A 25355-nucleotide genomic window follows, 5' to 3' on the forward strand; every position below is an offset into this window, starting at 1 on the left:
TTCTGTAAATATAAATTGCACTTCTTTTATTTCAAAGCTTTATAAATATGACTATTGTAAAAGCTCGCTGTAGTTACAACTGGTTTCTTCTTATCAACCTTATTATATAGGTCTGTTTTTTGACGGAATCTGCCTCCCTCCATAGGACATGTATTATTTGGGCTGCAGTTAGAACATGAGATTTTCGAATCTAAGTTAACCCTTTGAAGTACAAATTAATTTTTTATGTTTTTCATATCATGGATCATACCAAAGCTTCAATCAATTTTTTTCAACATTTTTAACTCTGCACACAATTTCAAAACACAGATGGCATCTCTATATATACTCAAGAGGTGGATCCTTGATGGAATATCTTTGCTATAAAATTTAGAAAGAAAGAAAACGGTGGTTCTTCTGAGTAACCACTATGCTTCAAAGGGTTAAGGGACCTACGTATTTGTATTTCAAGAGGAGATGTAAAATTGCAGCGGGGGATTGTTTAAGAGAGTATAGGGTGGCATAAACTGGTAAACTTTGTTTACAAATCTAGCAATATCCGTCTCGGTTTCCGGCACTGAAGTGATGTTTAACATGATAATGATGATGATAATGGTAATAATAATAATAATAATAATAATAATAATAATAATTATTATTATTATTATTATTATTATTATTATTATGTTGTGAAATGAAATGTTTGGTATCTAAAGTGGATTCACTATTTTGTGTAATTGAGTTACGTGATTAGAACGCTTCCTAGGGGTACATTTAGGCCTATAATCAATACAAAATTAAGTTCTGAAAAGTATACACACTTGAGTTAAAAACAGTAAATTTCATAAGTAAAGTAGAGTTTGTTATAATGAAATCGAAATGGACAAAAACGATGTGACTCAATGCGTTAGGAGAAAGAACAAAAACATAAAGCGTAAAATAAAAAAAATCGAACGAAAAATGTACAAACAGCGAGAAAGACCTTAAAAGACAGAACGAATGGGTCTAATAAAGCGTAATTGATGACTGGTGATGATCTAACTTCTAAAGTTCAGTTGTGTTCGTGTAGATCGCAGAACCTAACCAGTAAGTATTGTATCGAAACTTCCAAATTCATTGCGTATTTCTTACGTTTGAGGACATGGATGAATATAATAGAATGCGAAACTGCGGTCAGCGCCATGTAACTTCGCCCGGCCGAAGTAACAAGACCAGCGCCCGGTGTCCTAGGTGGTAAACATTAGAACTACGTGATGAGTAGATCCTCCAGAGTTCTCCACTTATTCGTTAGGGTTAGACAGGTGAGAAGACAAAATAGAAGCCAAAAACTTGCAAAGAAAAAAGTCGCAGCAAATGTTCTGCCCCTGGATGTAAGTGCATGTGCAGTGTATGTTAAACAATGATGTTTATGGACCTTGTTAGAATAGTGTTGTTGAATGTACCGGTATTATAAAATAGGTTTTGCAGACGTTTCCAATGCATTGTACTCTAAATACCGAAAAGAATATAATTCCAATTATCTAATCTTCTGTTTTCTATTCTGTTCATTTTTAGATTGTGTTTTAATAATGTGTATTAGAAGGTAATGTAAAATAGAATGTCCCTTTTATCTTCCTTTTGGCTCCAATACGAATTTTCAGTGGGAGATAGGAGGAATAAAAATGTAAATGGTTTCTTTTAAATTAAGTAGTTTCAGAAAAATGGAAGGGATATTTTATACACGTAATTATACTTTTCGCCACTTGGTGTGCTGTTACACGGACTAATTAGTTATTCCCTTTTGCCACTTGGTGTACTGCTAACTGCATGGAGCAATTAGTTATCCCGGACCAAAACAGATGGCAGCAAGATCAATTTCTACATTAACGTCTCTAGCGTTTGAAACTGGAAAGTCAATAAGTTTCGCATCATATTATTCATCCATGTTTAGAGTTTGGATTCTGTAGACCTCAAAGTACAGCCGTTTGGGGAAATATAAAATTAAATCGCTATAAAAATTATATCAAGAGTGATACAATAGCAATTTATGTAACTAGTGTATAGTCTATTGATAATTATGGCACGAGTGTTTATAATGAAGATTAGCTATATACATGTTACATACAACGTTTTATGTTATTTTAGCACTAAAATATGTAAACAAAAAATATTATACATTTACAAAATGTAATGTTAATACCTAGTAGAGACATGAGTTCTGGTTATAACGTAATATATTGCATGGTTGTTAAGTAACCGTTTCTAAGGCAATGCTATTTTGGTGTTGTTTTGAAGCTTTTTCGTACAGATACGTTGAATAAAATTATGTTGTGAAGCTGTGATCACGTCATGGAATACTAGTTGCTAGTGTCGTGAAGAACATGTAACATCATTACTGATGAGGTCGTGGTTACCAATTACATGGCCTCAAATCTCTTCACACCTGACGTTGCCCGATTTCTTTGTTTGGGGCTTTGTGAAGAATTATGTCTATGTGCTTTTGACAATTAAATTTTTCGATGTGGCAAAGTTGACTAATCTAACTCCATTGTCACTACTAGTTACGTGTAGGCTCTTTTTTCCAATAGTTGGTCTAAAAATAACCTCCCGTCTTACTTTAGCGTTGAAATCCTCCAATAAAATTTTCATGTGATATCTAGGTAATTGATCAAAAGTATGTATAGGTCAGTTTCTATCTGATGCTTTTCCAATTCACTACGGGCTAAAGCAGGGAGATGCACTATCACCTTTACTTTTTAACTTCGCTGTAGAATATGCCATTAGGAAAGTTCAGGATAACAGGCAGGGTTTGGAATTGGACGGGTTACATCAGCTTCTTGTCTATGCAGATGACGTGAATATGTTAGGAGAAAACCCACAAATGATTAGGGAAAACACGGAAATTTTACTTGAAGCAAGTAAAGCGATCGGTTTGGAAGTAAATCCCGAAAAAACAAAGTATATGATTATGTCTCGTGACGAGAATATTGTACGAAATGGAAATAGAAAAAATTGGAGATTTATCCTTCGAAGGGGTGGAAAAATTCAAATATTTTGGAGCAACAGTAACAAATATAAATGACACTCGGGAGGAAATTAAACGCAGAATAAATATGGGAAATGCCTGTTATTATTCGGTTGAGAAGCTTTTATCGTCTAGTCTGCTGTCAAAAAATCTGAAAGTTAGAATTTATAAGAGAGTTATATTACCGGTTGTTCTATATGGTTGTGAAACTTGGACTCTCACTCTGAGAGAGGAACATAGGTTAAGGGTGTTTGAGAATAAGGTGCTTAGGAAGATATTTGGGGCTAAGAGGGATGAAGTTACAGGAGAATGGAGAAAGTTACACAACGCAGAACTGCACGCATTCTATTCTTCACCTGACATAATTAGGAACATTAAATCCAGACGTTTGAGATGGGCAGGACATGTAGCACGTATGGGCGAATCCAGAAATGCATATAGTTTGTTCGTTGGGAGATCGGAGGGAAAAAGACCTTTGGGGAGGCCGAGACGTAGATTGGAGGATAATATTAAAATGAATTTGAGAGAGGTGGGATATGATGATAGAGACTGGATTAATCTTGCACAGGATAGGGACCAATGGCGGGCTTATGTGATGGCGGCAATGAACCTTCGGGTTCCTTAAAAGCCATTTGTAAGTAAGTAAGTAAATAAGTATATCTATGTACAGCGACTTAGGGATACGATGATTCCAAAGCAAAGGTTGTCTCAGCTTTCGGAAAAATTGTCTAATAGATTATTAAGTTAAAACTCCTTAACATAGATTGTGTCAGGAAAATGAAACGCTAAGAGCTACTTCATACGTACAATGGATTTTTATCATGAAAATTTAAAAAACGATTGCTTGTAATATGTCAGCATTTTTCCTTAATGCGTCGTATATTACGAACATAAACTCGCCATGTTGCGGTACAGTTTCAGACTGGATAACAGACGTTCGAAATGGCGTTTTGTACGTTGTGGCTTCACACCTGCGCTGTATATGAAAAATTGTTTTCTGTGTGTTTCGCATGGCGTTTCCTTGCCGTTTGCGGCCATAATAGCCGGCACGTCTGTACTTCACACCTGTAGTACCCGAGGTAACACTCCTTCCCTCTGTGTAAAAATGTTCCGTACTTTTCGTATGAAATTTAATGGAAATCTGACGGGGGCTCCGGAAGGCGACAGGTGCGCGGCAAGTAACGGCCCTTGTTTTGTTTCTAGCACTGCCACATTGTGAATTAATAATCGTGAAATTTGCTGTCATTGTTGGGATTGTTACTTCTGGTTTTTACTGGCAGAGTCTTTGTTCTTTCGAGTATGGGGAGCTACTGTGGGTGGTAATTAATGCATACGCCTGGAGCGTACTGTACGCCCAATGTAGCTGCATAAAATATTCCTCTTCTTGTACTGTCCAGATAGCATTAATTATCTAGTATATGAGGTCATCTTAATACAGACATATTTATGTTAATTTAAGATCGTTTTCCATTCTCTCCGTGGATTAGGGAAATAATGGATATCTAAGGGAAGATAAGGAGAAGAAATGGAATACAAGGAAAACACACAGAGGTAATGGAATACAAAGAAAGAAAAAAGAAATAAACAAAGAGGAAACAAAGAGAACAAGGGGAATACAAGGAGAACTAATTGGAGACAATGAAAACAAGGAGAATACAAGAGAATAATGGTAATACAAGGGAAATACATGGAGAACAAGGGGAATGCAAGGAGAACTAATGGTATGCTAGGAAAATAAGAGGAATAATGGGAATACATGAGAAATATAAGGAGAACAAGGAGAATGCAATGAAAACTAATGGGCTGCAATGAAAGCAAGGAGAATACAAGAGAATAAAGGGAAGTACATGGAGAAGAAGGGGAATGCAAGGAGAACTAATGGTATGCAAGGAAAACAAGAGGAATAATGGGAATACATGAGAAATATAAGGAGAACAAGGAGAATGCAATGAAAACTAATGGGCTGCAATGAAAGCAAGGAGAATACAAGAGAATAAAGGGAAGTACATGGAGAACAAGGGGAATGCAAGGAGAACTAATGGTATGCAAGGAAAACAAGAGGAATAATGGGAATACATGAGAAATATAAGGAGAACAAGGGGAATACAATGAAAACTAATGGGCTGCAATGAAAACAAGGAGAATACAAGAGAAGAAAGGGAAGTACATGGAGAACAAGGGAAATGCAAGGAGAACTAATGGTATGCAAGGAAAACAAGAAGAATAATGGGAATACATGAGAAATATAAGGAGAACAAGGGGAATACAATGAAAACTAATGGGCTGCGATGAAGACAAGGAGAATACAAGAGAATAATGGGAATACAAGGGAAATACATGGAGAACAAGGGGAATGCAAGGAGAACTAATGGTATGCAAGGAAAACAGGAATAATGGGATTACATGAGAAATATAAGGAGAATAAGGGGAATGCAGTGAAAACTAATGGGCTGCAATGAAAACAAGGTGAATACAAGAGAATAATGGGAATACAAGGGAAATACATGGAGAACAAGGAGAATGCATGGAGAACTAATGGGAATACATGAGAAATATAAGGAGAAAAGGGGAATGCAGTGAAAACTAATGGGCTGCAATGAAAACAAGGAGAATAATGGGAATACAAGGGAAGTACATGGAGAACAAGGTGAATGCAAGGAGAAGTAATGGTATGCTAGGAAAACAAGAGGAATAATGGGAATACATGAAAAATGTAAGGAGAACAAGGGGAATGCAATGAAAACTAATGGGCTGCAATGAAAACAAGGATAATAATGGGAATACAAGGGAAATACTAGGAGAACAAGCGGAATGCAAGAAGAACTAATGGGATGTAAGAAAAACAAGGGAAGTAGAGAGAGAACAAGGGAAATGCAGGGATAACAATGGAAGACAAGGAGAATGAAGGTATTAGGAGGAAAAGGAATACAAGGAGAAAATGAGAAATACAAGGAAAAAAGGAAGACAAGTAGAACAAGGGGAATGCAAGGAAAACAAGGCGAATTCAAGGACAACAAAGTGATCGCATGTAGTTCTAAATAAAAATGTGCAACGCAGCTATCGACATTTTAAAGTGAAAAAAAAAATGCCTACAGTAATACAGGATACAAACCAGAAGGTTGCAGACGGAAAATACCCTTGCGATAGGGTAATTGGAAGTTAGTCTACAGTGAGAGCGAAAACCAAGTAGTGAAACATCTTTAAATGACGCTAGGAATCAGTGTGCAGACCACATGTTTCTGTGTTCTATGATCATCTACTTTTGCTCCGAATAAGTGGATGTGAGGCTAGTACGCGACGTTAGGGTTGATTATTAGAGGAGAAAAATTCGCTCCGTGGCCGGAGATCGAACCCGGGTACTTGGTTCTACGTACCAAGGGCTCTACCACGGAGCTCCGCCCAAGTTCAACCCACAGCGTCGGATCGAATGCCTCTCCTCTAGTTTTTTTCCCTTCGTGGCCTGACTCCAAGTTCGACATAAGTTATATGTTGACATATATTAAGTCAACTGCCATTATACAAGGAGCGCTATCAATTGAGTGACTTGGTGGACGAGATTCCACAGTAATATGCACTGTTGGGCGAAGAATCTACGTAAAGATTAATTTTTGGTCCTACAGAATATATCTGTTATGGTAACAAGGATTAATAGAGGAGAAAAATTCGCTCCGGCGCCGGGGATCGAATCCGGGTCCTTGGTTCTACGTACCAAGTGCTCTAACCATTGAGCTACGCCGAAGTTCAATCCACAGCACCGGATCGAATCCCTGTCCGCTAGTGTTTTTCCCTTTGTGGCGTGAGTCCAAGTTCGACATATATCCATCCATCCATCCATCCATCCATCCATCCATCCATCCATCCATCCATCCATCCATCCAATGACAAATTGGCTCAAGTTTGAGTGTTGGCCTCCCTGATTTTCTGTCCCCAGTTATTTCTATTTTTCGCGGCAAGCCTCTAGTTGCGACACCTAAGCAGGTTTGCAGCATATTCCTTAATACCATCCTCCCATCTTTTCTTCGGCCTTCCAATTCGCCTACTCCCCATAAAACGTGCTGTAAGGTTCGACATATATGTTGACATATGAAGAGTCCACTGCAAGAATGGTGGATGTCATTTGGAATACATTTTGCAGGAGAAGCAATTGAAAGTTTGAAATTCTTAGCGCTCAAAGCTTAACTGTGATTTTCAGATCATTACTGGACAATGACTATCAGTGTTAATGCCATATAACCCTCTATGTACATTCTATATGTCTTAGGCTATGCATTGGCAGTCTTGGTTCATTTTCGACAAGAAAGTGACATCCATCATTCTTGCAGTGGAGTCTTCATATATTAAGTGAATTGCCAACTGCCAACTGGATCACCGGCGCCGGACCGAATTTTTCTCCTCTAATATAATCATTGTTACCATAACATATATATTCTGTAGGATCAAAAATTAATCTTTACGTACGTTGGGGTTGTTGCACCACGGTTTTATTCTATTTATTATTATTATTATTATTATTATTATTATTATTATTATTATTATTATTATTATTGGCGGCTGGGTAGCTCAGTTGATAGAGCAGCTGGCTACGGACTGGAAGGTCCGGGGTTCGATCCCAGGTGGTGACAGGATTTTTTCTCGTTGCCAAACTTTCAGAACGGCCCCTCCTTCAGCCTCCTATAAAATTGAGTACCGGGTCTTTCCCGGGGGTAAAAGGCGGCCAGAGCGTGGTGCCGACCACACCACCTCATTCTCGTGCCGAGGTCATGGAAAGCATGGGGCTCTACCTCCATGCCCCCCAAGTGCCTTCATGGCATATTACGGAGATACCTTTACCTTTTTTACCTTTATTATTATTATTATTATTATTATTATTATTATTATTATTATTATTATTATTATTAGTCTATTATTATATAAAGTGTTAGTTGGAAGACTTCAGGGAAAAAAGACCTTTGAGGAGGCCGAGACGTAGATGGAAGGATAATATTAAAATGGATTTGAGGGAAGTGAGTTATGATAGTAATGACTGGATTAATGTTGCTCAGGATAGGGACCGATGGCGAGCTTGTGTGAGGGTGGCAGTGAATCTCCGGGTTCTCTAAAAGCCATTTGTAACTTATTACTCGTATTATTATTATTATTATTATTATTATTATTATTATTATTGGATCATTCGTATTAAGGTATTTTTCGTGTTTGATGGTATTAATAATGGTGATGTCATTAAGTATACAGATAAATAATTTATTACAGTTGTATGAACACTTTTAATAATTATTAAAATTAATATAATCAGTTAAAAACCAGACATGTTTTGGAGAAATGCTCCTCCATCTTCAGTGGCAATACCACGACGCTGGATCTGATGTTCGACCGCGTATCGTGGCTAAAGGAGTCTAATTTTAATAATTATTAAAAAGTGTTCATACAACTGTAATAAACTATTTCTCTGTATACTTAATATCTCATTTATGAACACTGTTGAATTTGACCTTACTTGTGTAAATTCAAATATGGTGATGTCATCTTTAATTAGCACTAAATTTGTGCGAGTAACGAAACTCCTCGATGATGCGCACATCATGGCTGAAGATCACCACTTAAAAGACAATCACACACCAGGTGAAGGCAACTCATCCAGTTCCTAAGAAAGGGAGAAGACGGCCCTTCCTTGTCGGTAATCGAACCATGAAGTGAAGGCTTCTGGTAAGAGTGCATAGATGAACTAGAGGCACATAAAAGCTTTCATATTGGAGTCCTGCTCCTATAGATCGTGATGTTATGGCGGGAGGGTGGGAACTGCGGGGCGCCAAGTTAGGGTGGCAAAAGGGAGTAGAAGTTAGACATCGAGGATGTCTTAGTGGTTAGAGTGTAGAACACACGAAATGAGTCAAAGGAACCTTTCCTAAGTTTGTTTGATTTTCATTGTTATTTCCTCCCTCAATTACCTTGTCTGCGCGTCCTTGTTGTTCTTCAGCCCTCTTGCATTAGGGAGCTTAATCTGTCAGCCGATGGTTTGTCAACTTTGGGGCCCAGGCTTCGACCCGGGACGAATTTTATGGATTTGTAGTGGGCAAAGCGGCTTTGGAAGAGATTTTCTGTGATGCCCCTGCCATTTTTTAATTAATTTTTTAGTTCGTTATTTAACGACGCTGTATCAACTACTAGGTCACTTAGCGCCGATGGGATTGGCGATAGTGAGATGGTATTTGGCGAGATGAGGCCGAGGATTCATCATAGATTACCGACATTTGCCTTACGGTTGGGGAAAACCTCGGAAAAACCCAACTAGGTAGTAATCAGCTCAAGCGAGAATCGAACCCTTCGAATTTTCTAGGTTTATTCCCATATATTTTTACTAGAACAAGTCATATAGTATTAACCTTATCTATAGCATTACCACTTTGAGTAAGTTTTATATTATTTGGTTGAATTAATAACACTCAACATATATTTGCACACCTTGTACCACAGGGTACTCCTCCAATTTTAATACCATTTATAGTATGTATTGAAACAATCAGAAATATAATTCGACTCGAGCGCAACTCCGGATCGGCATGCAAGCGCCTTAGCGTCATTTTCATTCCGTCTTTATTTTATTGTAACACCAAAGATCTTGAATTTATCCATACTAGTACGGTAGTGTTGTCGTCGGTGATAGTGAAGAAAAACTAATTTCCTCTTTATATTAGTTTTAAATGCATTTTAATAATGTTTCGGTTCCTTTGTGTAATGTCAACTTCGATACATTTATAAGGTACCTAATTAATAATACACAGTATAAACGGGAAAATTGTAAGTAATAAATATGCGCCTAGGTAAAACACGAAACATCAGCATACAAACTCTCAATAACATCTACAGTTCGCTTGTGGAATCCAGAATGTTCTATTACATTCAGATATGAGGACACCATAATAATAGTTGGGAGAACATTGATGTACTACAGAATAAACATTGTAAACGAGATATTAAGTATACAGAGAAATAATTTATTACAGTTGTATGAACACTTTCAACTGTAATAAATTATTTATCTGTATAACTTACTTAATATCTCATTTATGAACAATGTTGAATTTGACCTTACTTGTGCAAATTCAAATATGGCGACTAGTGAAGAAGAAAATTTGGTCAACCAGTACCACGACATGCGTCATCAAATAGAACTGTTAAACAAAAAAATATGGTTCAACAAAACATGCCTAAAGGAGGCTCTAAAACCCAAATATGTGACCATCAAGCCAAACTTACATTCCCGAAGTGCCAAATACATGGACAAGTCTTGCACAAGAACTTGGTTAATAAATGAAATCAAATCAAATTTTATACAGAAAGATGAACTTAATCTGAAATTATATAAGTGTCACCTCAATATACTCTACACCATACATCCCATAAAATGGGAACTACTTCAAAAAAAAAATTTCTCTACGTATTAGTAATAAAGTTAGATTTCAATTCCTCAAACTACGTAAGAAACTTCAAAATTTACGTGCTTCTCAAAAACTAAAAAAACAAGAATCCAACAATAACTCCTTGTCTCAACATTCCTTTCAAGATCGAATAGTAAATTTATCACATATTACTTTTGATAATAACGAAACAAACTTGTTAAAGAATGGACAAAAATACAATTTGGATAAAAATCATGCTAACTCAATTCAACAGCTCGTTCTAGTTTCGGAAATAGCCCTACAAAATATTAGCGATCCCCAAAGAAACATATTACGTCACAAAATAGCAGCTAGAATTAATAAAATACAATTCAACATTAAACAAAATAGAACTCTGAATAAAGCAAACAAACAAACATTAATGAATCTACGTAACAAAATTACAGAAAATGATTTGGTTATCACTAAGGCGGATAAAGGAAATGCAACCGTAATTTTAGACAAATCCCATTACATTGAAAAAACAGCATTTTTCATTTCCAATAATAACTTTGAAATTTAAAAAAAAAAGTGTTCATACAACTGTAATACATTATTTCTCTGTATACTTAATATCTCATTTATGAACACTGTTGAATTTGACCTTACTTGTGTAAATTCAAATATTGTAAACGAGTTTTACAAATCCCCAATTAAGCGCAGCGGTAGAGGAGAAATTATGATAAGAATATCAAAATTGTGGTTTAGAATTTAAAAAATGGATAATAACGAGATTGTTAAGATTTGCTATAGATATTAGATAACTAACGGCAATACAATAAATTAGGCTAGGACTTTAAAAATGAACTTGATAAAATAGGACTGGAACGTCTGTGGACAGAAAAGTATAAAAGTGGAAACAGTGTTTTCATTATTATAAGATAAAAGTGTAAAGATATAGAAAAACAATAAATGTTTAGTTACACGAATAACAAAACTTCACTACAAAATTACAGGAAAGTTAAAACTGTGGAGTCATGAGCCATATACAGGGTGTTAGGGGGTTGAGTGCACAAATTTGAATAGGAGGTTCTTTGTATGGAATAGAACCAATACTTCTAATGAAATATTTCTCTACAACGCATAGTTCAACTAATAGAAAATAATTTTTGTGGGAAGTTTTATTGCTGAAGTTTTCATATCTCTATAAATTTTTAAGGTTTGCTATGAATGTCGCGATAGATATTGAAAAGATGAACAATTTATGTCTTTGCCTTTTTTGCAGAGTCTTGCCCGAATAATGGAAAAGTATTGAACCATGAAGAATTGGAGTGCTGTTTTAAGTTTGAATATTTGTATTTTACAGGGTTCTGAGGCCAAACGTCCGAAATTGGCGCCTGCAGCTTGCAGTTCTCCTACCCCTGGCGACACAAGAGTTCGAAAAAGCACACGACATCGGCGCATGCGTGGAGAGAAGGAACTCATCGTGTCTTCGAAACTTACACTGCTGGAGCTGAAAGTCATGGTAAGCGGTGGCCTGTGACTGGAATATTCTTCTTGATAGACTTGTAGTAAATACTTTCATCTGTCTTTTTTAAGCGGTTATTTAATAGCGCTGTGTAGTCTTACACGTCAAACCTTTACCGTTGCGAAATGAGCTCCTGTTCCAATTTTCATGGGGGAAGAAATTTCCTCATGAAGGTTTGGCACCGATGCCCACCAGCATCGTGATGGTTTTGGGAAAATACAGTGAAATCTGGTTTTGCAAGTCAGCTATAACAGCTGTAGGGGACATCATTGTGCTAACAACGCGTATCCCGTACTGTATAGATGGGCATCGTGCCTCACTTGAGAATTAGTGCCTCACTGACCTTCACAGAACTTATCGCTCTGAGTGACATCATCTTCACAGTCCCCGTTCCTCCCTCACGCAGCTCCTAGGTGTGGGCAGGTTCTGTATCAGTTTCATAAGCAATATCAGTGGTGGCATAATGGCATTATCAAAGCAGTGTGTACGCGTTATAAAACGATTATTTCATAAGAAATGGGAGGAAGAGTTTTTTTGCTGTTTAGAAGGGGAGAACTTACGATGTATGTTATGCTCGAAAATCCCATTAGGCATTAATAAATTTAATATACAACGACATTACTCCTTATGTCATAAAGAACATGCTGAATTAGAAGGTACGACAAATTAAATGTTACTTTTCGTACTATTCCGAAGAAAATTTACGATCTTAACATTTTCATAGTATACTAAATACGACATTATACCTTGAACACGCTGCATTAAGAGGTACGAGGAATTAAATGTTGTTTGTACGTATTATTTCCAAAAGAAATTTATAAAAAAAATATCAAATGTGCGTAGAAAACGAAATATGATTTTCTGAAATTATTTTAGGTCGAGAACGTGCAAATCTATTAAGTAATCTTGAGAAACGCCAGAATACTCAAGAAAATAAACGTAGACAACGTGATGGAATATTATTGGGTAGTTACGCAATTTCTCGTCTGTGATTTAAATCAATTCAATGATGGAGAAATAGTAAAGAGGTTTATGATTAAAGCTGCAGAATTAATTTGCCAAATTGAATAAAAGTTTTCGAATCTCTCACGTTAACCAAGCGCTTTCCTAATAATTCGCCACTGACCGCCTTAGCGATTACGATAAGGTGACGCAGGTCACAGCAGTTTATATTTCCCATCCTACTCTGCAGTCACCTCTCCTAGTAAACAAACTATTTCAAATCGAGTGCCTCACATAACCGAAAATTGTGCCCATGTATGCCGTACTGGTTGGATGATCTTCACCTCTGTAGACGCACGTGGACATGAGATCGGTGTGTCTTGGCTCTCCATGAGCTGTCGTTCATCGCACTTGTTTTGTCTCTGTTTTAAATTAATTCACGTAGGCCCGAACAATGATAAAGAAGTCACGTGTAATGTTATGTCATTCGTATTTTTTTTTCTTATTGGTTATTTAATGAACTGAATAAAGTGCGAGGTTATTCGATTTCAGATGCTGCATAGAAAATATAACTAAATTTAGGGTTAACTAGGGTTGACAGGTGTAAGTTCTGAGATCGAGCTAAAATCTGGAATAAATTAAGAGACTAGAGATTGTTAATACGTCATATTCGCTGCATTTTAGTGACACCAACTTCTCCAGCAAACACTGAAAGGGAATTCATTTCATAAACACTCGTAATAATACAAATCAAGATTTCAGGTATAACTCCCTGTAAAGTTGATTTGAATAATTTCGAGGGAAAAATGGTTCCGGAGCCGGGTATCGAACCCGGGACCTTTGGTTTAACGTACCAACGCTCTACCACTGAGCTACTCGGGAACTCTAACCGACACCGATCCAATTTTTCCCTCTATATCCACAGACCTCAAAGTGGGCTGACAACCGTCAAGCAACCAACTTCGAACTTATTCAAATCAACTTTACAGGGAGTTATACCTGAAATCTTGATTTGCATAATACACGTCACTGTTCGTTAACAGAAAACCACAATTTAAGTCACACGGAGTTAGTGTGCACTCGAAGTTCGTTGCTTGACGGTTGTCAGCCCACTTTGAGGTCTGTGGATATAGAGGGAAAAATTGGATCGGTGTCGGTTAGAGTTCCCGAGTAGCTCAGTGGTAGAGCGTTGGTACGTTAAACCAAAGGTCCCGGGTTCGATACCCGGCTCCGGAACAATTTTTCCCTCGAAATTATTCACTCGTAATAATACTTCTTTTTGTTTATATTTTGTACGAGATCACCTCTTCTTCCAGTCCACCCTTATACAGAGCGCAGCTAATATCTGCATTCCGCTCATGAGCTGTGAGCCGGCTCGAAGAGCGCAAACCTTGTGCAGGCCTGTACTAGCCTTAGTCTAATCATTTGTTATTGTATTTCTTGTTTACACTATTAATTGCCCTTCCTCGTTTAGTTATTTAGATTAATAACATTAACATAGATGTTAAGCTTTGTTTAATAAATACAAATTTAAAAGTTTTAATGTTTTTGCATTATCTCTTTAGTTTTCTGTTACTGTCATTGTAAACGTTCTTGTTTTGTTTGAATGAACGTTATTAATTTGTTTTTTCGCTGTACGATTACATATTTCTAATGGTGTGGAAGAAAAGGCCTGATGACCTTAACACCAAATTTATTATTATTATTATTATTATTATCCAACTGTGGTAACTTTCGAGGAATATCACTTTTGTTGACGTCGTACAAAATGTTGTCCAATATTCTTTTGAGAAGATTAACTCTTTACGTAGATGTAATTATTGGGGATCATCAGTGCGGTTTTCGGCGTAATAGATCGACTATTGATAAGATTTTTTGTATTCGACAGATAATGGAGAAAAAATGGGAGTATAAGGGTACAGTACATCAGTTATTCATAGATTTCAAAAAGGCATATGACTCGATTAAGAGAGAAGTTTTATAACTTATGATATTCTTATTGAATTTGGTATTCCCAAGAAACTAGTTCGATTGATTAAAATGTGTCTCAGTGAAACATACAGCAGAGTCCGTATAGGTCAGTTTCTATCTGATGCTTTTCCAATTCACTGCGGGCTAAAGCAGGGAGATGCACTATCACCTTTACTTTTTAACTTCGCTCTAGAATATGCCATTAGGAAAGTTCAGGATAACAGGCAGGGTTTGGAATTGAACGGGTTACATCAACTTCTTGTCTATGCGGATGACGTGAATATGTTAGGAGAAAATACACAAACGATTAGGGAAAACACGGAAATTTTACTTGAAGCAAGTAAAGCGATCGGTTTGGAAGTAAATCCCGAAAAGACAAAGTATATGATTATGTCTCGTGACCAGAATATTGTACGAAATGGAAATATAAAAATTGGAGATTTATCCTTCGAAGAGGTGGAAAAATTCAAATATCTTGGAGCAACAGTAACAAATATAAATGACACTCTGGAGGAAATTAAACGCAGAATAAATATGGGAAATGCGTGTTATTATTCGGTTGAGAAGCTCTTATCATCCAGTCTGCTGTCCAAAAATCTGAAAGTTAGAATTTATAAAACAGTGATATTACCGGTTGTTCTGTATGGTTGTGAAACTTGGACTCTCACTCTGAGAGAGGAACATAAGTTAAGGGTGTTTGAGAATAAGGTGCTTAGGAAAATATTTGGGGCTAAGCGGGATGAAGTTACAGGAGAATGGAGAAAGTTACACAACACAGAACTACACGCATTGTATTCTTCACCTGACATAATTAGGAACATTAAATCCAGACGTTTGAGATGGGCAGGGCATGTAGCACGTATGGGCGAATCCAGAAATGCATATAGAGTGTTAGTTGGGAGACCGGAGGGAAAAAGACCTTTGGGGAGGCCGAGACGTAGATGGGAGGATAATATTAAAATGGATTTGAGGGAGGTGGGATATGATGATAGAGACTGGATTAATCTTGCACAGGATAGGGACCGCTGGCGGGCTTACGTGAGGGCGGCAATGAACCTTCGGGTTCCTTAAAAGCCATTTGTAAGTAAGTAAGTTGTAAGTTATTATTATTTATTACTATAATATTGTTAGGTGTTCTAATTATTCACTGTAGTTTCGAGTTCTTTCTGTTGAGAGAATTATTGCTAAGTGTCTGCCTTATCAACGAGTTGCTGTCGATACTTCTGATATGCAGTACAAGTGACACAATGCTATTCTGCCGCCGCCGACTCAAGATCGCCGTACCCTGGATATGAATAATTAAAAACGCATAACTGCCTTCACGAACTGGAATATGTTTAATCCGGTCCCCTTGAAGCAATTGGACTTATTCCCAACAACCCATTTAAGGCCTGGTTCCTCCCTTCTGGAGTATGATTTAGTGCCCACCTAACATTGGAACTCCCTATCCCGTTTGACTAACTTCCTCTTAACTGCAGTGTTCGCCACGTCTCAAAAATTTCGTTCAGAACGCCCCGCGTCTGCCCCTTCATCGCCGGACCTTTTCAGTGCATTAGTGTTTCAAAGCTCATGAAGATTCGGTTTTCCTTGAAATATTTGCTTGGTAGATTTCTTAGTCGATTTTGTGTTAACGACTTTTTTGTATGTCGATATTGAAGAATCATGTAACATTTTGCTCTCTTTATCTTCCTTCCCAGTTTCTTTCGTTCACATTTTGTTTATTTTCCATTTTAATCCCCATTTGTCTCTTTTCCTTATATTATTTTCTTTTTTCTTTCAACCAATATCGGTTTGATATTTTGCTTTCCATTCGTTTAATTCTTCTTACTTTGCTTCTTTCATATTTCTTCTCTCTTATTCATCTGTTTGGTTATTATGGTTTTCTGTCTTTATTCTTTCGCATTTCCTTCCAGCTTTGTACATTTAAACTTTCTCTCTTTCCATCTTATTTGTTTTTTTTTCTTTGTCCTTTCGTTTTTTTCTGTCTCTTTCTTTTCGTCCAAGTCCTTTCATTTATTCTTTCGACATCCTTTCATTTTCTCCCTCTTTTTCCAAATCCCTTCCCTTTTACTTCTTTCTATTCATTTTCTTTCTCTTGTCATTATTTTCCTGTGTTCTTCTAATGATTCTTCAGCCTTCCACGTTCTTTAGTTTTTCATTTTCACTACTCTCCTTTAGTTTTTACTTTTGTCTATTTCCGTTCATATATATATTTTTTTTTCTTTTTTTTTTTTCTTTTCACATTGCTTAATTTTTAATTTCCATATATTTCCTTTTTTCTTTGTCCATTTATTTTCATATTTCTGTCCCCTTTTTCTTCCCATTTTATTTATTTTTTCATTTCCATTTCTTTCCTCTCAGTTCCTTTTCAAATTATCTCCTTTTTATTTTCACATTCTTTCATTTTTTATTTCCATGTAGGCTAACTTATCTTTCCGTTACGTCTCCTGCATAGCCTACTTACTTGCATTAATTTGTCATTTCCTTCCATTTTTTCTTTATTTTTCTTGAATGTTTGCTTTCCTTTCCTTCTGTTTTCATTTTCTTTTCCTTCTGTTTTCATTTTTCCTTTTAGTTTTATCAACAGTAATCTCACTAGATGTTTTGATTTTATCGATAAATCTGCGATTGGAACACGAGCAGATTTATCTAGAGAAAATCAAAACTAGAGTGGGATTTAATTGACTATTACACGATTAAAAGAAAGTATATAAAGATAGGAAGTAACGAAGTACTCCAATACAATAAAATATTAATTGACTTACGAAAATACAACTGTCTTCAAATGTATTATTGTACCATCTCAACATTACAAATATTACGCTAGATGCATGCTAGATGGCAGCAGTGAGCAATGCCTTCTCGTCAAGTTCTCGATCTACACGTATACACGATGGCAATGTTACTAGGCAAGAAGACTTTGTTGATTCAGTTTCATTTTTATTGTTAAAACTTCAATAATCCGAATCCCAGTAATCAACGTCACTTGACAGATGATTTTCAATAAATCTTAATATTAAACAATCTCTGATACGTGACTATCCATAATATCATATAGCAGAAGCTATAACATAACCTAACTAATATACTGTACACAAGTGTTAGAAAAGTTTTAATTAACGACGATGACATAAAAAATAAACATGAATAATTTTAAAAGGAATAATTATTGAATGTACAATTTTCAAATTTGAATGTGGTTGGTGGTTCAATTGATGTTATATTGGACGTGTGCGTAATAGAAGTGGAACTCGTTGATTTAGGCCTACATGGTGTATTCAACTTATTCAGGATTTCCGAATGAATAATTTTAAAAGGAATAATTATTGAATGTACAATTTTCAAATTTGAATGTGGTGGTGGTTCAATTGATGTTATATTGGACGTATGCGTAATAGAAGTGGAACTCGTTGATTTAGGTCTACATGGTGTATTCAACTTATTCAGGATTTCCGAATGGTGCTCTTAATTTATTTGTAAATCGGATTTCAGAAGATGCATAGGCATGATCAGCGATTTTTATTAATTCTTGTTCTTGAATGCCAATGCGAGTCATATTTGAAACTGCTGGGCATCGACTGGAGTGGTTTGTAATTTTATATATATATATATATATATATATATATATATATATATATATATATATATTTTAACGTCCAGACCAGCGCAGTTTCAAATGTTGGCAAACAAAGAAACAAATGCTAGGGACGCGATAAAATTAAACAAATGCTAGGGACGCGATAAAATTAAACAAATGCTAGGGACGCGATAAAATTGTGCGATAAGCAGCCGTGATTGGTTGAAATACGTCCTTTCGTACCGTTTTATTGGTCAAAAATAGTATGACGTAGTAAGAGTGTAATAGTCATGTTAAGAGTTATTTCCTTTGATACCGTTTTCTTTTTACTTTGTTTTTGCTTTAAATTTTCTTTGCTTTTTTTGTATCATTAAACGCAGAATAAATATGGGAAATGCGTATTATTACTCTGTTACAGACACAGAACATTGGTTATTATTTATTTTACCTTTTTTTTAAAATAAACAAACTTTTCTATTCTATATTTATTAATACTTACAAAATTTTATACTTAGTCTTCACAACAAGGAAAAAAGTATAGACTACATTAAAATATGAACAAATCACCCCTGTCATGATTACATGATCCTGCTCGTATCACTTAAAATCAGTAATATTTCGTTCTGGGATACGAACGATAGAGAGAATTTATTTTTTATTTTTTTACTTGATCCGAAAATTTTAAGCTCATCATCATACCCCATGGAATGACTTGTAAAGGCATGAGAAAATGCAAAGTCCTATAATATAAGTACACTTTGATATCCTGGTGTTTTCTGGGCGCATAATAAGAGGATGAGATTGATTTGTTTGTTTTCCTCTGAATTTTTTTTTTTTTTTACAAATCTGAAATAAGATGCAGTATTTCTTTCCATTTTTTAATTTTTGTAATAGCATGTTTTTTTTTGTCATGAGATAAATAAACCACTCGATTTATAATCATTGCCATGAAATAAATAAACCACTCGATTTTCAATCACTGCTATGAAATAAATAAATAAATCACTCGATTTAAAATCATTGCCATGAGATAAATAAACCACTCCATTTACAATCATTGTCATGAGATAAATAAAGCAATTCATTTACAATCACTGACATGAGATAAAGAAACCACTCCATTTACAATCATTGTCATGAGATAAATAAAGCAATCTATTTACAATCACTGGCATGAGATATAGAAACCACTCCATTTATAATCATTGTCATGAGATAAATAAACCAATCCATTTACAATCACTGGCATGAGATAAAGAAACCACTCCATTTACAATCATTGTCATGAGATAAATAAGCCAATCCATTTACAATCACTGGCATGAGGTAAAGCAACCACTCCATTTACAATCATTGTCATGAGATAAATAAACCAATCCATTTACAATCACTGGCATGAGATAAAGAAACCACTCCATTTACAATCATTGTCATGAGTTAAATAAACCAATCTGTTTACAATCACTGGCATGAGATATAGAAACCACTCCATTTATAATCATTGTCGTGAGATAAATAAACCAACTCATTTACAATCCCTGGCATGAGATAAAGAAACCACTCTATTTATAGCCATTGCCATGAGACAAATAAACCAATCCATCTACAATCATTGCCATGAGATAAATAAACCAATCCATTTACAATCACTGACATGAGATGAAGAAACCACTCCATTTACAACCATTGTCATGAGATAAATAAACCAATCCATTTACAATCACTGGCATGAGATAAAGAAACCACTCCATTTACAATCATTGTCATGAGATAAATAAACCAATCCATTTACAATCACTGACATGAGATAAAGAAACCACTCCATTTACAATCATTGTCATGAGATAAATAAACCAATACATTTACAATCACTGACATGAGATAAAGAAACCACTCTATTTATAGCCATTGCCATGAGACAAATAAACCAATCCATCTACAATCATTGCCATGAGATAAATAAACCAATCCATTTACAATCACTGACATGAGATGAAGAAACCACTCTATTTATAGCCATTGCCATGAGATAAATAAACCAATCCATTTACAATCACTGACATGAGATAAATAAACCAATCCATTTACAATCATTGCCATGAGATAAATAAACCAATCCATTTACAATCATTGCCATGAGATAAAGAAACCACTCTATTTATAGCCATTGCCATGAGATAAATAAACCAATCCATTTACAATCATTGCCATGAGATAAATAAACCAATCCATTTACAATCACTGACATGAGATAAAGAAGCCACTCTATTTATAGCCATTGCCATGAGATAAATAAACCAATCCATTACAATCACTGACATGAGATAAAGAAACCACTCTATTTATAGCCATTGCCATGAGATAAATAAACCAATCCATTTACAATCATTGCCATGAGATAAATAGACCAATCCATTTACAATCACTGACATGAGATAGAGAAACCACTCTATTTATAGCCATTGTCATGAGATAAATAAACCAATCCATTTACAATCACTGACATGAGATAAAGAAACCACTCTATTTATAGCCATTGCCATGAGATAAATAAACCAATCCATTTACAATCATTGTCATGAGATAAATAAACCAATCCATTTACAATCACTGGCATGAGATAAAGAAACCACTCTATTTATAGCCATTGCCATGAGATAAATAAACCCTACCTGGGAGACTGACAGGTTACTCTTTCTAATGTTCCTACTGGCGTGAAATCTCTCGCAGCGATTCCTGACCCCTGTGGCCTCTGTCCTCTGCTTTATCTACCAGTCTTCGGTTCCAGGTCGGGCTCGGGTGATAATTATTGTAAGCTGATCTCGGGTTCAGGTCTCTTTCAGATCGGGCCGGGCCTAAAAATTTCGGCCCGTGCAGACCTCTATCATGGAGCCGAATGAGGATTTGAGATAAAGGCACTTGAAGCGTGGTGCTAACTGCATGCTTCACTTCGCTTCCCCCATGTTCATGAGCCCTTTACACCACTTTTGCGTGGAGTGGTGTCCTTCTTCTACACCCTTAGGCCGCAGCTAGCTCTGGAGTCTGAAATGTCCAGTGTTGGCCTTTTGAGATTTTAAACTAATGTTCCGTTGTTAATCATAGTGTTTTCCTCCGCTAAGTCCGCGGCGTTGGTGGGGGAGGGGACGAATTATGGATATGAAGAAGTTTGTAACGGTGGAGTAATATGTCACAAGTCATTTCTCCGAGCCTAGCCGGACATGCAGAAACCTAACGCGGCTTCTGTGTTTTTATTTCTGCGTAAGGGTGGTTTCTGATTTAATCTGACTTATGGGCCTTAAGGGCTAATCACTTTAAATGCACCTCCCCCCGCTCTCCCACTCTTCGCCCCCTCTTTACCATCTCGACCACTGCCACTTGAGCTTGTGAACCCAGAAAATCAAAGTGGAGTGGTCAACTCGTAACAAATGACTGTAGTCTTGCGCGATAAAGCAAACCCGTGGTCACCCTCCTTATCTGAAGACGCTATTTATTGCTTAAGAACCGAAGTACGCTGCTACTTAATTCAACTTTGTCCTGTTCCTAATTGAATCATATCTGTAGTCAATTTAAGCGGGATTTATTGCACAGGGGAAATGGACAGCAAGGCTCTGATTTATGCTGTTTTGCTACGAACTTTGTCGAGAGGGCTTGCTCTTGCGGTTTGGACGAGCAGACAAGTTCTTAAAAGTGAAGGTCAGACGGGTCAAATTAAGGGAAGGAAGTATAACTCAAATTAACTTATCAACAATTTTAAAGCTTCTTATAGCTTTACACATGCTGTCATTAGGAAATAAGTTCTCAGAGGATTTTACCAATATGTACGCAAACTCGAACAGTCTTCTTTATTTCACTTCTTTACCAAGTGCTGTAATTTATAGATTTGATGTAAGAATTACGATATTTGGCCATATATGATGTACAACGTACCTGGGATCATCAATTATTCGTGAAAATTGCTAGTAATAAACGTCACTTTTTCATTAAATGTAGATTTTCTTTCTCTGACATACTCATGATAATAGTAATATACGTTACAAGAGCGGTATGTTGACGTTTTCATGGTCGAGGAAAAGATCGAAAAAGAGAAACGTAGTTGAGCTTTTTTAATTTCCGAGAACATGAAAACAAACATACCGCTCGTGTATCGTACATTATTTTGTGCGAAGATCGTTTATTACATACCTGAAAGACGAATTTCTAATTAGTTGCAATGAAATCTCCATGTTGGTTTCTGTTTAATGACGGCAACTTCGGAAAACCAAAATAGCTTTCTTTAACATTGTTGCTATAAAATGTTTTCTGTGTTTACTATACTCCAGCAGGCCGTGATATACTTCTGTCTTTTTTTTTCCCCCAGTCTATAAATGCGAACTTAAAACAAACGGTAAGGTTATGTAATGATTTATTTTTCATTTAAATATCTTAACAATGTTATTTATATAACATATTGCAGTAATAACATCCGCATCTAGAATATTGTTGATTTTTTCACGGCTTCCTTAATGTTACTTGTATCAGGAATGCAATAAGTTTCGTGGAGTAGTAGACTTTACTTAATTTTTGCAAATATTTAAAAACATTAATTAACATTGCAATTTAGGTGAAATTGCAGTGGTAAGTTTCCAATTTATAATTATTACTATGTTAAACGTCTCTAAAAATAATATGTTAAAAGCCTAAAGCAGTAAAATGAATGTCGCGCTTAAGCGGAAAAGAAGAGGGAAATTGTTATGTGTGTTACGTTGGGAATACTGAATGTGGTATTTCACACTTACCGCGTATTGGTTCTGTGCGGAAAACAAGCAAATACGCACGATCTCACACAAAATTTATTACAGTAGTACGTTTCCCGAATTTAATTAAACAATAAACTTCGGAATATGTATGATAAGACTTTCACGTGTTAAACTCCAACGTATCTCGTTTACATGTTTTGACCTATTTATGGGTCATCCTCAGAACTGGTCGTTGTTGGTCTTTGAGGATGACCCATAAATAGATCGAAACATGTAAACGAGGTACGTTGGAGTTTAACACGTGAAAGTCTTATCGTACATATCCGAAGTGATACAGTGTTAAAAGTTGGTAATCAAGATGTATAAACAATATGTACATGCTATATTATTCGTATTTGTTTTTAAAATACATTTCAGAATTGTTAAGGAAGAAAGAAACTAACAAAAAATAATATTATTTTCATCATAACAAAGGTAAATAATGTAAAAATGTGATAAAATATGCGACAGTTATTATGGTCGGTTCTAAGACAAGCGATATTAAGTGAAGATGCAATAGAGATAATTTAATTTCGATATACCTCTGATTGAGGTTCTGGCTGATATGTACAGTAAATCTATTATCAGGCAGTACATCTCACTTGAAGATTTGTGTCAGCGGAAGAACTATGTTTGTATGCATCTGAAGTCTGATTAGAAGAAGATGTAGCTAATCGGCGATGTATGCATTGGAGGGGGAAAGGAACTGGCCACCCTACCCCATTATCTCCTGGCCTAGTTGCCTTATGAATGATGCCTTATGGGTGTTACTTTTGAAGTTCAAACCTGTTTTCGGACAGTTGACTGAACAACAACATATTGAAAGAACAGATGTCGAGTAAAAGTGGGAAATTATGTACTGTATCTAGGGTATTTTATACTTCTAAGGGTTACTGCAAGTTTGCTGTATATCACCATTAAGTCTGCTTGTGAAAATATACTTTATTTATTTATTTAGTTATTTATTTATTTATTCATTCACTTATTCGCTCATTCATTTGCTCATTTATTTATTTGTTTATTTATATATTTGTATATTTCTTTATTTGTTTAATTTATTCATTTATTAATTCATTAATTTATTTATATTGGTGGATCTAAGGCCATACTCTTACACTCCACCAGGTTACAAAATAAACAAGCTGTGATATATTTAGAAGTTTTCTTACGAAAATGATAAACGTAACGCTGAGAATTCTTATGAACCAGGAATATTACCTGAAACAATTACTTTTCTCAGACGACCATATAATAATCACACCAATACATAAATGACGTTTCACACATGATGAGAAAATTAATTGAGGAATACAAACTTTGGGAACTGAATGTCAGTTTCAGTAAAACAGAATATTTACTATTAGAGATCAGTGTTGATGAAAAACTGGAGATTAAAAACAATGAAATTAAAGCAGGAAATTCAGGTATTCGGAATCAATATTAGATACTAATGTAACAAATAGATTATATCTGAAACATACAAAAAAGTAGAGATCAGTGTTGATGAAAAACTGGAGATTAAAAACAATGAAATTAAAGCAGGAAATTCAGGTATTCGGGATCAATGTTAGGGACTAATAGAACAAATAGATTATATCTGAAACATACAAAAAAGTAGAGATCAGTGTTGATGAAAAACTGGAGATTAAAAACAATGAAATTAAAGCAGGAAATTCAGGTATTCGGAATCAATATTAGATACTAATGTAACAAATAGATTATATCTGAAACATACAAAAAGTAGAGATCAGTGTTGATGAAAAACTGGAGATTAAAAACAAGGAAATTAAAGCAGGAAATTCAGGTATTCGGGATCAATGTTAGAGACTAATAGAACAAATAGATTATATCTGAAACATACAAAAAAGTAGAGATCAGTGTTGATGAAAAACTGGAGATTAAAAACAATGAAATTAAAGCAGGAAATTCAGGTATTCGGAATCAATATTAGATACTAATGTAACAAATAGATTATATCTGAAACATACAAAAAAGTAGAGATCAGTGTTGATGAAAAACTGGAGATTAAAAACAATGAAATTAAAGCAGGAAATTCAGGTATTCGGAATCAATATTAGATACTAATGTAACAAATAGATTATATCTGAAACATACAAAAAAGTAGAGATCAGTGTTGATGAAAAACTGGAGATTAAAAACAATGAAATTAAAGCAGGAAATTCAGGTATTCGGAATCAATATT

The 25355-nt window shown here is 35.5% G+C and overlaps 1 protein-coding gene across 1 annotated transcript in view; it reads left to right on the forward strand.

The window, feature by feature from the left end:
- The window catches only part of LOC138714791 (ubiquitin carboxyl-terminal hydrolase 48-like), a 675878-nt gene that overhangs the window by 410681 nt on the left and 239842 nt on the right, over positions 1-25355 (forward strand). Inside the window, exon 18 of the mRNA XM_069846924.1 lies at positions 11726-11884. Within this exon, the coding sequence (XP_069703025.1) occupies positions 11726-11884 (159 nt within the window). The remainder of the gene's footprint in view (positions 1-11725; positions 11885-25355) is intronic.

This window comes from Periplaneta americana, chromosome 15, assembly GCF_040183065.1.
Source record: "Periplaneta americana isolate PAMFEO1 chromosome 15, P.americana_PAMFEO1_priV1, whole genome shotgun sequence".
NCBI lineage: Eukaryota > Metazoa > Arthropoda > Insecta > Blattodea > Blattidae > Periplaneta > Periplaneta americana.